The 14,971-nt window shown below is 39.9% G+C and overlaps 1 protein-coding gene across 1 annotated transcript in view; it reads left to right on the top strand.

The window, feature by feature from the left end:
- pcdh15b (protocadherin-related 15b) overlaps positions 1–14,971 on the top strand; it is a gene marked incomplete at both ends in the record, with an annotated part of 695,468 nt that overhangs the window by 541,948 nt on the left and 138,549 nt on the right. Inside the window, 2 exon segments of the mRNA XM_084323056.1 lie at positions 4,668–4,780; positions 5,024–5,164. Of these exon segments, the coding sequence (XP_084179182.1) occupies positions 4,668–4,780; positions 5,024–5,164 (254 nt within the window).

The following is a 14,971-nucleotide window of genomic DNA, read 5'->3' as shown; positions in this document are numbered from 1 at the left end:
AACCCTGAATGTCTCCAAGGGGATTAATAAAGATCCATCTTATCCTATCTTATAAAAATATGTATGTATAACATGAGATAAACTGAGCATGACCAGGTGGTGCAACGTCATACGCATTAATAACTCAACCTGACTGTGGACTGTATTCTGTATTGTTGTACTATGTGTTGTTGTACTCTGTGTTATTGTACTCTGTGTTATTGTATTATTTGTTATTGTACTCTAGCAGTGTTTCTCAACTGGTGGGTCGCGACCCAAAAGTGGGTCGTGGGGCCATTTTGAGTGGGTCGTGGATGTGTGTGTAAAAAAAAAAGTTAAAAAAAAAGTTAAAAATAAAAATAATAATAATAATTTTTTTTTTTTATATATACTTTTTTTTTTGCACTACCTATCTTTGTGAAAGTGGCTTCTCAGCTCTGGTCCAGCTGAAGACAAAGCGGAGGAACAGATTGGACATTGAGCATGACCTCAGAGTTGCTTTGTCTACCATCCCCAGTTATCCCATTAGTTCCCTGCATGTTAAACTAGGAAGTCTGCTAAGAAGGATATATTTTATTTATTATTATTATTATTTTATTTCATTGTGTTTTTAGCCCTTAGTTGCACTTTTGTTGCAACCCCAGTTATCCCATTAGTTCCCCCAAACTTACTGTCTGTCTGTTATGTTAAGCTAAGAAGTCTGCTAAGAGCCCGGAAAAGGAGCCGCGCCCACAGGAAGCAGAGATGGAGGGTGTGATCTGACAAGAGTTGGAGGGTTGCTCCTGACAAGAGTCTCAAAGTCTGGGGTGATGGTAGACAAAGCAACTCTGAGGTCATGCTCAATGTCCAATCTGTTCCTCTGCTTTGTCTTCAGCTGGACCAGAGCTGAGAAGCCACTTTAACAAAGATAGGTAGTGCAATTTATTTTAATTTTTTTATTAAATTTTTTTTTAATACGACGCATCAACGCAAAAATTTGGCGTCGACGCGTTTTTATGATCGACGTCGACGAGTTTTTATGATCGACGTCGTCGATTATGTCGACTAATCGTTGCAGCCCTACATGGCATGGTTATCTGTATGCAGTAGTAGGCTAGCAGATGGGTGGGATTTGCCAAACAGGAAAACCCATTGGATGCCAGATGGATGCCAGAAGGTTTGACCATTTAAAAGTAAATGTAGTGTGCTTGTCTGTGATTCACACCTGACACTATCTAATTGTCCTGATACGGTAGACCTTAACCCCACCTATCTTGCCAAATCATGTCTATTATTAAACTTAATTTCCCCTTAAGTGGCTTCATACCCACTGGGAGTTCTCAAACCCCCTCTGGCCTTCAATCAGATTCCACTAGAACCCCCCCCCCCCCCCCCCCCTCTACACACACACACACACACACACACACACACACACACACACACACACACACACACACACACACACACACACACACACACACAACACGCACACACACACACACACACACCTGGCCTAGAATCCAAATCCTTCTCTTGTGTGATTTCCTCCTAACTTTTACTCCAGCATTTTAAATATAGTTAAATACAAATCCATAAATAAGAAGCACCAGTCCTGTGTGTCTCAGAGGCTGGAGATATGGTTTCTTATGAGACAGATCAACATGCATCAGAACTGTTTACACTGCTTTCTGTGCAGTTTCTACTGCAGCACAGCAAAGATAAGATAAGATAAGATCTCCCTTTATTGATCCCTTGAGGAAATCCAGGGGTCATAGGCTCATAGCAGCACAGGCAGGCAGGGTTATAGAAATAACGATACAATTATATGATAATAAAAGGTAAAGAACTAAATAAAATATGAATACAAAAAATAAAGGTGAGGGTCTGGTCAGTCGGACAGGTGAGATAATCAGACTCATATCACAATAATAATACAATATGCGTATGTACTCCCCCCCCCCCCCCCCCCCCCCCCCAGATTCTACAGATCACCCCATGTGCATATATTATAATATATATATATATATATATATATATATATATATATATATATATATATATATATATATATTAGTGGTGTCAATCGATTAAAATATTTTACTCGATTAATCGCATGATTGTCCATAGTTAACTCGCGATTAATCGCAAATTAATCGCATAAAAAAAATATGTCTACCTTAAACGGATCTTTTTCAAGTTCCAAGTTTTAATACTCTCATGAACATGCGAGTCAACAAATGCTTGCTTTATGCAGCCATTTAACACAAAAGGATGACCCTCATGCATTGCAAATTTGCATCAAATTCAAAATAACTTAAAAAGAAAATAATAATTTTAAACAATGAATAAAGTGTGCATGAAATAATAGGGGAAAGAAAACGTTAGGAACTTGTTACATTCACCCACACAAGGGCTTTGTAATCACACACACACCCTCTCTCTCTCACACACACTCTCCCAGCTCTCTTTCTCTCTTGGCCCTTCCTCATCTCTCTCACCCCCCTCTCTCTATATATCTCACACACACACTTCAGAAACAAACAGTAATTTCTTTTTTTGTAAGTTAATCGTGAGTTAAAAAAAATAGTGGCGTTAATAGAATCGGGCGATAACGCGTTAATACCGCGTTAACTTTGACAGCCTTAATATACAATATATATATATATATATATATTATATATATTGCTAACTAAGTATACTCGCTCAGCACATTCCTGAACTATCTTTTTCATATCTTGTTATTTATTTGGGGGGGGGGGGGGGGGGGTTAGACACAGTGCAGCAAAATGCAAAACACCTCAGAGATTTTAATGAAAACTTGTAGATTTCTATCCAAGTTTGGACAAGGTTTGACAGACAAGCCTCTTTACCCTATGCATAGAAATTTCTAACACTTTATTTAATCCATCAAATATTGTACATAGGATTTGAATATGAACACAGGTTCTACATGTGTTTATACATAATACATTCACTGCCTGGCTACGGGTACAGCAGCAAGCCAACTAAATATTGCTGTTTAAGGTCTACTTAATTTCCAATGCGCGCGCACACACACACACACACACACACACACACACACACACACACACACACACACACACACACACACACACACACACACACACACACACACACACACATACATTGGTACCTTATGTACATGCACACACCATGTTATTTTTATTTTTCTAACATTCATTTAAATTATATTTGTTAGCCAGTTGGTTATGTTATGGTGGATGTCATGTTGGTTAATATAGAGCCAGCTGTGATGGTTTGGCTTAATGCCTGAATTGACGTTGTTTAATGAACTGAAAGCTGTCAGGGTGGCCAAATTAGGAGAAGTCTGCCCAAGATGTATCCTGGGTTGCCAGGTCTGGCGCCTATTCATGGTCTAATAAGGATATTTGGCAATGATCACCATGGTTTCCCTGGCAGTTGAATTCTTAGCTAGCCCACCTGTGTTTCTTCGACCTTGTAGCTAAGGGGGTACACAACCCTGACTGTATTTAAATTATGAGCTTGACGAATACTAAATGATTAATTAACCAGATATTAAATATACACAAGATGGTGGACACTCTATTAACTGGAGGGACAGTGGTACCAAGTTCAATAATCACATGTAATGTTAACATAAAACACACATGTAATATGTAACATTGATTTCCTTATACTAATACAATTTACATGCAACAATGTCCGAATGAATTATGCAATTTATAGGCAACGAATGTCCGAATTATTATAGGTCCTAAACTAATGGTACCAGATCGTTGGAGCTTTGAATGGAGGGGGCGTGGTGAATAGCCAGGGGGAGAGAGGCGAGGACGGAGACGATGTTCTCTGGAGTTCCTACTCCAGAGGCTGATGCAGACCCGTGTGATATAATCCTGTCGTGTCGTCGCTGGATAGGGGGTCTCGTACGGACCGGGTTCCTATATTCCAAACGCCCGAACTTCAGGTTCAATAGCTAGTTAGCCTTTATGCTAAGGCTAACCAGCATGCAGTCCGCAGTAGCTAGTTGAATCCAGAATGCAGCTGAACTCAGCCCAAAGTCTCTTCATGGTCCCTTGTTATCTGCCCGTCGGCAGCTCTATATCGAAGTATATTACTTCACTTCTCCAAACTATATCACGCCGCCGTTTCCACCTAGTAGCTCACCAACGTTGTAATTACATCTCACTAGCAGACCAGCTCTCTTGTAATACATTGTGGCTGGTTTACTGCTGCGCCAACACACTCTGCCCGGGCATGTTGGTACACTCTACAGGTGCATGGGCTCATGCTGTCTACGGCGCGATGAAGGGACATATGAAAAGAGGCAAATGATGAAAATACTCTTAGGTAAATAAACAGCGTGAATATATCTCTTATACAAATAAACAATATATATGGTATAGAAAATAATAAACGTGGACTTTATGTGTTAATCTGGACCTTCAGAACAGACCTATAGCAAACTTTAAATCTCCAGCTAATTGTGTGTGTGGTTCTGGTTTGTCCTCTGGTAGTCTGTGGTCATGACAGAAAACAAGTTGGTCTTGGAGCACGGTTTTGCTCTCGGTTTTCGCTATTAAAAATACCATTCCAAAAATAATCTGCTATAATATATTTTGAATTGACTGACTGATTGATTCCTTGATTCATTTACTGATTGATTCATTGATTAATTGATTGATGGATGGATTGATCATCGTTCCCAGATTCCGTCCAGTGAGTGAGGCAGCTCCAGTTGGAACCAAAGTCGGGACCATCATGGCAGCCGCTGTCAATCAAACTATTGTATATTCTATCGTCGAGGGCAACGAGGAGGTGTGTACTGGAATAATTGTTTCCTTTCCATATCTTTCCATTTTTTATATATATACAGTATTTTTTGTATTATATCTGCATTGTATGCTTTCTATAACTTGTATAACTATTACTTGTATATTTCTATAACTTCTACAACTGTCTCTTTCACCCTCTCTCCCTCTCCCCTCTCTCCTCTCTTCCCCTCTCTGACTCTTTCCTTCTCTCCTTTATCCTTCTCTTCCTCTCTCCTTTTCTCTCCGTCCAGGTGTATTTGTTTTAAACGACACCACAGGAGTCATGTCAACAGCCAAGCATCTAGACTATGAGACCAACACCACCTACATTCTGAAGGTGGAGGCAGATTCAATGAGAGTGAAGTCATCAAACCTACGAGCTCCCTCAAAGAGTAAGTGCTTTTCACTCCAAGTCTTTGGCCTTAATGGACGCTGGCCTCTTGTGCTTTTCACTGGAAAACTTTACACTCTCCTTCACAGTCATCTGCTCTCTACACACGAGTCAAACACCTTGAAGAAGTGAACTATAGCTGGCAACTAAAGTTGGAAGCAAAAAGCTATTTTGTGGAGGATTTTATTTTGTGCAGGATTTCAAGTTGTTTTCAACACTGATTGATTTCACGTTCTACAAATAGTGATGTTCTTTGTACAGGCATTTTATATTAATCCTCTTTTTGGCTCATATTCACAACGCTTCCCAGAGTTGGAGTGATCTGGGGTTAGTGAGCTATCATACTGTCCTCAAACTAACAGGCACTTGCTAACTAACAAACCAACTTTGAGAGGAATACTTTTTTGTGTGTGAATAAGGACCATTTCATTTTTCCCTAACAATCCAATGCATAATCTACTAATTCTCATCCACCTGTTTCAACCTAGTTTTGAAAAATTAACTGAACATGAGTTGAAACAGCTGAAACATGTCACTTCTATAATCTCCTACGAATGATTCCCTCCATTTGTTTAGTTTTGAAATAGGAACTGAACATGAGTTGAAATGGCTAAAACATTTAGCTTCTATCAGCGTCACAGGTGTCTGCATGTGCTGCCAAGTCCCTCTCATCCATGTTGGCAACCTTTTCTGATTATAAATGGTGCATTTATATAGTGTTTTATCCAAAGCATTTTACAATATTTGTTCCTTACATTTTACCCATTCACATACATTCACACACCGACGACCATGCAAGGTGCCAACCTGCTCATCGGGAGCAATTAGGGTTAAGTATCTTGCTCAAGGACACTTCAACACGCTGGCCGGGAGTAGCGGGAATCGAACCGGGAACCTCCGATTACCAGACGACCGCTCTACCTCCTGAGCCACTGTCCGCCCCAAGTGACATATATATATAAGTCACTAATAAATGTTCTGATCAGGATAATAATGTTTTAAGCTGATATATTTCTTAGTTGTTGAAATTCATAGTATATATTTGATGAACATTGGGTCTCATTCACCAATGGACTTAGGACAAAATATCTGACAAATCTTGGTCTTCGTGCCACTTAAGACATCTTATAATAATAATAAATAATAATAATAATAATAATAATAATAATAATAATAATAATAATAATATAAATATAATAATAATATAATAATAATAATAATAATAATAATAATAATAATAATAATAATAATAATAATAATAATAATAATAATAATAATAATAATACATCTATCTTATATAGCACTTTTCCAGGTGCTCAAAGACGCTTTACATGGGTAGGAGAGACAAAACTATGGCAAAACAAAAAACAGAACAGAAACAGAACAAAAATAATACATGACAAAATAAAATAAAACCGACAGAATTAGAGGTCAAAAGCAAGATTGAAAAGGTGAGTTTTGAGGGCTGATTTAAAAGATGTCAGGGTGTTTGCATCACGGATATGGCTGGGGAGGGCATTCCAGAGGGAGGGGGCAGCAGCAGCAAAGGCCCTGTCGCCCCAGGTCCGGAGCTTGGTCGTAGGGCCGATTTTGGGATTCACCAACCGTCCCTTGTCTTGGCTTCGGTCTTAACTAAGAGCAGGATTTAGGATAGCTGAATAGCAGTTGTAAGTTGACAGACTGGTGTGTGCCATATTCTTAAGGGCTTTATTTGGGAGGAATCATAGTGATTACTTCATGTCAACTCTACAGGCCTTCTTGGAATTAATTAATCATAATTTAAATAAATATGACAATATTTGTACGATAAAAAATTACGCATTTGATGTCGGAACAATTTATAATAGCACTACACAAACACTGCAAATTACTTTGAATAAATAAATAAATCAGATAAATGTTGTTATTATTTATTGTTGTTCTTATTTATAGTTTTGGACATTTGCTTATTGTATACATTGTAAGAGCTAGTGGATAAACAGTCCACTGCTCATCTTACCGGTATGATATTGCGTGTGACAAATAAAACCTTGACCTTGCAGGTGGACTTGAACAGCATGTACATTGAACCCTGCCATCCAATTAACTCTTTCTCTGCCACGCTGGGAACGGGATATGGCTATGTGCTGCCACGCATTAAACCAATGGAGTCGCTCACCTTGTTTGCAGGGCTATAACTATATTTATTACATGGCGTTTTAACATTCGCCAAAATGCTTGATTGTGATTGGTCAATAGCGCTCGGTTGCCCCTGACAGCGGTGAATTATTTCTCGATAACTGACCGCTGGGCAACATGGGCAACGCGCAATAATGACCGTTGATACGGGTAACAGAGCGCTATTGACCAATCACAATCAAGCATTTTGGTCGCAGTCACGAAAGCTGCTCAGCATATGCACAGCTGCACTCATCAGTGCAATCAGACCGGCTGCCGGCGATGATGACAGAGGAGCCACAGAACAACTGCGTCTGCATTTGATCTCGTCTTGTCGATGGTGTAAAATGAATTAGGTATATTGTTAGTAAGTTAGCCATGTAATAAGCGGGATAATGTATAGCTATACTCGGTCATTGTCGCAAAATAATTGACCTTCACTGTGTTTAGAACACCTCGGCGCGGCGCCTCTGTGTTCTAAACTCTGTGTCTGTCAATTATTTTGCGACAATGACCTCATAGCTATACATTATCCCTTACATATATTATAGCTATGGATGCAATACTATGGCCCATTGACATTGAGTATCTATCGTTCAAGATGTGAAAAAGGAATAATTTTTCCATCCATATATTCCCGTTTTATACCGTGGTGAATATAAGTATGGTTTTAGAGCGGTTTAGGGTAATTCCTGGGAGGCTAGTAATAGGCTGCGATGCATATTATACTTAATCCATTGGCATTTCGTCCCTATACACATTACAATTAAAAATTCAAATGCATATGATCGGTATATTATGTTCCATCATGAATACATGAAAGGGGGGGGGTCGTTTCTGATGAATTGATTGTCAATAACGGCATTCGTTAGTACAACAGCATACGCTGATCAGGGCGATGGCTATGAAAACAAGGCACAATCAAGCTGAAATTTACGTTAAATTGCTCTTACCTGAGGCCGGTGAGATTCCAAAAAGAATATTCCAATTATTTGATTGCCATCTGGTAGATTGTATGTCCATTTGGGCCACGACATAACCCACCACAGTATAATGAATCGGGCGTCCCGAAAACTATTCAATGCGATCGGGTGATGCTCTTGATCCACGTTACTAGAAATGTCTAAATTTCAATGACGCACAGAGAGATACACAGAGTCTCAAAGGAAGTGCAACATTGGCCGCATACCACCAGGCGACGGTATTGGACCTTTGCAATCTCAGACACATTGCCTATGGTACCACAGCTTTCCTGGATGATTTATGAATGGAAATAGCGAATAAAAGAAATAACGATCAAATAACGAGTATACTCATTGTTGGCGTTATTCGATTGGCGGCCAATAACGAGTATACTCGTCATTGGCGGGGAATGAGTCTTATGGCAATGTTGGTGAATGAGACCCATTGTTAGTCAGCTGTAAGAGTTGTACCCTTCCTGCTGACTTGTCGTACAGAACTTGTAAGTCGCTTTGGATAAAAGCGTCAGCTAAATGACTAAATGTAAATGTAAATGTTGACATTACTATGATCATCACAATACAAATGTTCAATATTTAAAAAATTCAGATTTCACAGCCAATCACTACCAGCGTTATTGTATCCAACATGACTTCATTGACAAATCCAACACAAACCTCTTTGGGTACGTAGGCCTACATGGCCTGATGTATTTCATGAATTGCCTTGGACCCGGAAGGCCTGCCCCCACCAGCAAGGAATTATAGTAAATGCTCTAGGATCTGTTCCAAATGCAAGGTAAAGGTATCTTTCCTGAAAATTTTCAAACAATATAGTACCCATTCACAATGGGGTTTTCTGTTGCATAACATTCTGTGTTTGTGTGGTTTACAAATGGTTAGGGACAAGGCTATGGTGTGTGGTATATAAATGTATACGTTGTGTGATATACTGTACTGTCTTTCTTTCTTTCTTTCTTTCTTTCTTTCTTTCTTTCTTTCTTTCTTTCTTTCTTTCTTTCTTTCTTTCTTTCTTTCTTTCTTTCTTTCTTTCTTTCTTTCTTTCTCTCTTTCTTTCTTTCTTTCTTTCTTTCTTTCTTTCTTTCTTTCTTTCTTTCTTTCTTTCTTTCTTTCTTTCTTTCTTTCTTTCTTTCTTTCTTTCTTTCTTTCTTTCTTTCTTTCTTTCTTTCTTTCTTTCTAATGAATTTGGGAAAGCACAGATAATGAGATGGACACAGATATTTCTCATTATTATCCGGAAAAAAGTCCCAATATGCTCCGCCTACGCATCTACAGTAGTGCTCACAGTCATCTCCATTCATGCTCTGCTCCACCTGCTGCATTACCACATTCATTGAGAGACAAAAGCCTGTAGCTGTGTGTGGCATAAGCATTTATTTCAAACCCCCGCAAACTACTGTATGCATCAAACTGAAGCTAAGAACCTGCAGTGTCTAGCTGTATGTGTTCATTTCCTCAGCTTAAAAAAGTTAAGCTGAGACACTGGCTATCACTCAGGGAAACTCAGTGTTGCATCGAGGAGGAGGAGGAGGAGGAGGAGGAGGAGGAGGAGGAGGAGGAGGAGGAGGAGGAGGAGGGAGGCATTAGGAGCTACCAGGCAGACAAAAGCCCCATGTGGCAGCTACATTTCTTTCAAAGCCTGCAAGCTATACATCAAAATTAAGCTTAGAACCTGTAGTTTTAGCTGTATTTGTCAAAATATTGAAAAGATGTTACAGGATAAGATCTTATATCGCCGTCAATATTCATTGATTTAAGATGTAAAGCCGTCACATGTTTCATGGAATTTTGACTTAGCATCTACTAACACCCTACTAAGTATGTCATGGTTATTTAAAACAGACAGCAACAAGTCCAAGTGACAGCATAGGGATTTGTGTTCAAGTTCAAGTGATAGTAACAAGTGACTTGTGAAGGACTCCCCAGCTAAAACTATTAGCAAAACCGCAACAAACCTCCTCTTTGTCACCAATAATGGCTGCTTTCAATCAAGAAAAACGCTGTACCCAGACAACCACCAGTTGTTCTCGTGGTTCATAAAACTTATTTTAGTTAGAAATGTAAATAAAAAGAGAGAGAGATGAAAAGTACAGTATGAGGAGGTATATATTTCATAATTAATTATATGCCAATATGTAATCAATTTGATGCTTTGAAGGCACAACAATTGCATTCCCAATTAATATTACAGTAGGTTAGAAAATAATTAGTTTTGGGCGGATTTAACATGACTTCCTTTAATGTTAATTTGATGTCTGTCCCCTCTTGTATTGTACAATATTGTTGTAAAAAATACAATACAATTATACAATACAAAATATATATATATTTAAATGTTATAAACCATGCCCACTTCCGGTCTTCTATGATAATTGTGTTAGTTGAACAGATACAGATAATCTCTGCACATCCCTATTCTTCTCCATCTCTTTCTTTTTCTGCCCCTACATCAATTCAGAGATGGATTACATCAAGTGTTGTTCGACCAAAATGTCCTTACATAGCCTCAATTGAAACTTTAACTGACGCTTAAACTTCTGCAATGGGTCTCTCTCTCTCTCTCTCTCTCTCTCTCTCTCTCTCTCTCTCTCTCTCTCTATCTCTCTCTCTCTCTCTCTGCTGTCCTCTCGCTCTCTTCCGCAGATTTTTCACCTCTCTTGTGCTCCTCTCTACAACTTCCCCTCTCTCTCTATCCCTCTCTTCTCACCACTCTCCTCCCCTCTCTTCTCTCGATCCTTTTCCCCCCCACACAAAAACATTATCTGTCTGCCTTGTAATTTATCAACTTTTTTCCTAAGTCTCAAAGTGTTGCTCAGAGGAGCGAATCACGCCTCTTTTTCACTCGGGACTCACTTCACTGAGAACTCTGATTAAAGAAAGAGAGAAAGGACAGTCTATGTGCGAAAACTAAATCAAGCATGAGGCAGACAGATGAGTGTAGCTGGAACCACTCTCCTTCACAGACACATCTACTCTCCTACGCATTAGTCAAACCTTGAGGAAGCAAGCTACAGCTGGCACCAGCCTGGCAGATGTAAAGCAAGCTACAGCTGGCACCAGCCTGGCAGATGTAAACAGCGTGAACAACTAAAGTTGAAAGCAAAAAAATATGTGCAGGATTTCAAGTTTGTTTTCAGCAAATACTGACTTGATTATGGAATCAATACTGACTCATCACATTATGGAAATAGCAGCGTTCATTGTAGGCCTACAGGCATTTTATATATATTCATCCGTATTGGCCCATTATTCACAAGCTTCCCAAATTGGAGTGCAGATTGGAATATGGACCATTGAATTCTTCCCATAACAAATTGAATGAACACTCTACTAATTATCCTGTTTCACCCAAGTTTTGAAAAACTGAACACAACTTCTAGATTCCTCCAATGAAGTATTCCCATCTGTTTAGTTTTGAAAGTAAAACCTTTTTTTATTTATTTTATAAAATAGTTTTTGAAGTTAGCACAGGTGTATTTTAGTTTTTCTTCTAATCATCATTTGCAATCATAAGTTAGTGCTGAGCAAAACTTGGGAAACAAGACACATCTCCATTATCTCTCTCTCTCTCTCTCTCTCTCTCTCTCTCTCTCTCTCTCTCTCTCTCTCTCTCTCTCTCTCTCTCTCTCTCTCTCTCTCTCTCTCTCTCTCTCACATAGCTACACACCGACCATCCATGATTTAACACTGCTCCTCAATGCTTGCTAGTACATAAATAACACAAATACAGCATGCTTGCATGATAACTGTAATTTACTCACCATTAGTAGCGACACATGGAAAACTTAGTGAAACTTCCTGAGAGCGACATCGCTCCATTCCTCTCAACTGTTCTCTCTATCGTTCAGTGTGTGAGGTTGGTGCTATAGAGTGAGAATGCGCTGTCTCTCGGTGTGAGATCAAATGATTCATAAATTATATGTTATTCAATAGCCTCATTTTTATACAGGTAATATTCATACTTACTGGTTTAGATAAACAAGTTGATAGTATTTCCCATCTTTGCTCAGCAGCCCTCTGTGTTTCCCTCCCGCAGCTACCTCATCCCTCTGCTTTCTGTTAAGGCCCTAGCCTGGGTGGCGGCAGTATGGGAGCAGCAGTCCTGTTCCAGTTACCCCTTTTTTGTTTCTGAAATGAAAAGGATTTTTGATCATGCCATCTCTGGGAGGGAGGCATCAAGGAGGCTCTTAGATATTTGCCAGGGTCAGCGTAGTGTGGCAGGTCCACTCCATCGAGTTCTGTACCCTGCCGACCGTGAGCGGCCGGAATCAAGAGTTCCTGTCGGAGGCAATTAAAGGTGAACTGGTCTCCAGAGAATTGCCTCTGACGACCCAGATGCACTCAATGGACTCCGGTGCCGAAGAGTCTTTCATCAAGTCGGCGCTGGGACATCGGCTGGTCATTACCATAGTGCCCATGAAGTGCCTCAAGGTCTTCCCTGTCGTGTCTAAAGCCCCCTCTGCTTATCTGGATGTCAAAGAGGTGTTCAGTAAGCGGCATGCTACTCCCTGGTACAGTACCATGCCTTCTCCCTTATCTCCCTCACTGCTCCAGAAAACGTATAGCCATGGGGGAAAAAATACTATGAGTAGTGTCATGGTCCAGGTTTAATGCGCCCTCGCGCCCTTTGTTCCATCGCTTTGGTCTCCTGAGGCTCGCTGAATTTAATGTACACCAAAATGCATCAATTATGTATCAAGTTGTCAACAACATGAATCACAGACTGTCTGCCACTGCACATCCACAACACAAGAAATAGGCATCTTATCTTTGGCAAGAGGAGGAAACTCAAATGTGCCAGCCTAAGCATAGCATGCAGGGGCCCGCAGATCTGGAACGAGCTCGACGAGAGTCTGAAACTGTCCAAATCCTTCACAACCTTAAAAAAATCACTGAAAGAGGAACTGCTTAAATCATATCTCTAAATAGAATCCATACTTAAATATATAAATTGTCTGTATTTATGTATCTATGTTGTATGTTTGTTAGTAGGTGTGTAAGCCTACCCACGTTGTATGTTTTTGTTTTTGTTTTTGTTTGTTTATATTTTGTTTAGCTTTAAATAGCTTCTTGGGAGACCTGGCACATGCACACAATTTCGTCGTTGTTGTTTTCACATGAAGATATGTATATGTAATATATCGTGTGTGTGTGTGTGAATAAATTCATTCATTCATTCATTCATTCATTCATTCATTCATTCATTCATTCATTCATTCATTCATTCATTCATTCATGGAGAGGAAGAAGAAAGACAAAACATCAGAAAGGAAAGGCAAAGTCAAGAAGGAAGAAGACTGGCCCAATGGGAAAATCCCAGAACCAGAAATTCACTACAGTCATTGAGAACCAGAGCTTGTTTGGATTTTATGGTGGATTTCTTGGATTGGATTGGATTGGAAATGGATTTATTGTGATGTTTCTTCTTGACTTGTTTAAAGAAGACTTGTCCAGGCCATTACCTTGTGATTTCGGGCTTTACAAATGCATTCGATTTGATTAGATTTGTTGCTGTCCCTGAATCTGAACCCAAGCCTGAACTTGAAGCCTGAATCAGAGCCCATTGTTGCTGTTCCTACCCGTCGCTACCGTCCTGGTCAAGGAGTCTGGCTCAACACCCATGACCTGACCCTGAGAGTGAAGGCCTGTGCAATGTCTCTCAAGTTCATCTGCCCTTTCCCAATCAACAGGATCATCAACCACTCTGCAGGCCGTCTCCAACTCCCCTTGCTTTCTCTGCATTCATCCCACATTCCTCATCTTCTGCATCAAGCCAGTTTTCTACAACCCACCTTCTTGGTCCCTTGGCCTTCTCCACCGTGGCACCGTCTCCCTGGTCCATTGCGCGGGACGTCGGGAGCACCCCTTGAGGGCGGGTCCTGTCACGATTGTGACTTCCAACTCCTGTTCCTGCTCCTTTCCCTCTCCATTTTGTCTCTCTCTCCCTGTGTTCTCTCCAAGACCCAGCAGATGTTATTGCTTGCCTATCTATGCTGGCTGTTAGTTCTCCCTATCCTGTATCCTGTACTCTGCCTGCCTGCCTGTGCATTGAATACCCAGCCTTGGGTTTTGCTCGCCATCTACCTCTAGTCTCCTGTCTGCATTTGGGTTCACACCTCTTTCTTTCTTTCTTTCTTTCTTTCTTTCTTTCTTTCTTTCTTTCTTTCTTTCTTTCTTTCTTTCTTTCTTTCTTTCTTTCTTTCTTTCTTTCTTTCTTTCTTTCTTTCTTTCTTTCTTTCTTTCTTTCTTTCTTTCTTTCTTTCTTTCTTTCTTTGTAACATTTATTCTCCATCCCCTCCATAAATTCTGAAATTAATTCCACCAAGTGTTATTCAACCAAAATGTCCCTACTGTGCATGGCCTTAATTGAAACTATAATTGAAGCTCATCCTGTAATCTCTCTCTCTACATTGTCCTCTCTCTTTTCCACTCTCTTGCACTCCTTTCTATGAATTCATTTCTCTCTCTTCTCACCACACTCCTCCCTTCTCTCGCTCTTTTTTCACTCAGTCTACCTCGTAATTGATTTCCTTTTTTCCAAGTCGCACAGTGTTGCTCAGAGAGGTAATATGTTCCTCTCTCTCATCCCACACTGTGTTACTTTATGGAAAGAGCTTTGAATCAATCAATCAATTTGAAGCAGTCCCACTACATTACAACTTTAACAAATA

The sequence above is a fragment of the Notolepis coatsorum genome, assembly GCF_963971535.1.
Source record: "Notolepis coatsorum genome assembly, chromosome: 10".
NCBI lineage: Eukaryota > Metazoa > Chordata > Actinopteri > Aulopiformes > Paralepididae > Notolepis > Notolepis coatsorum.
Note: the sequence above shows the minus strand (reverse complement) of the source record. Positions and strands in the feature narration are given on the sequence as shown.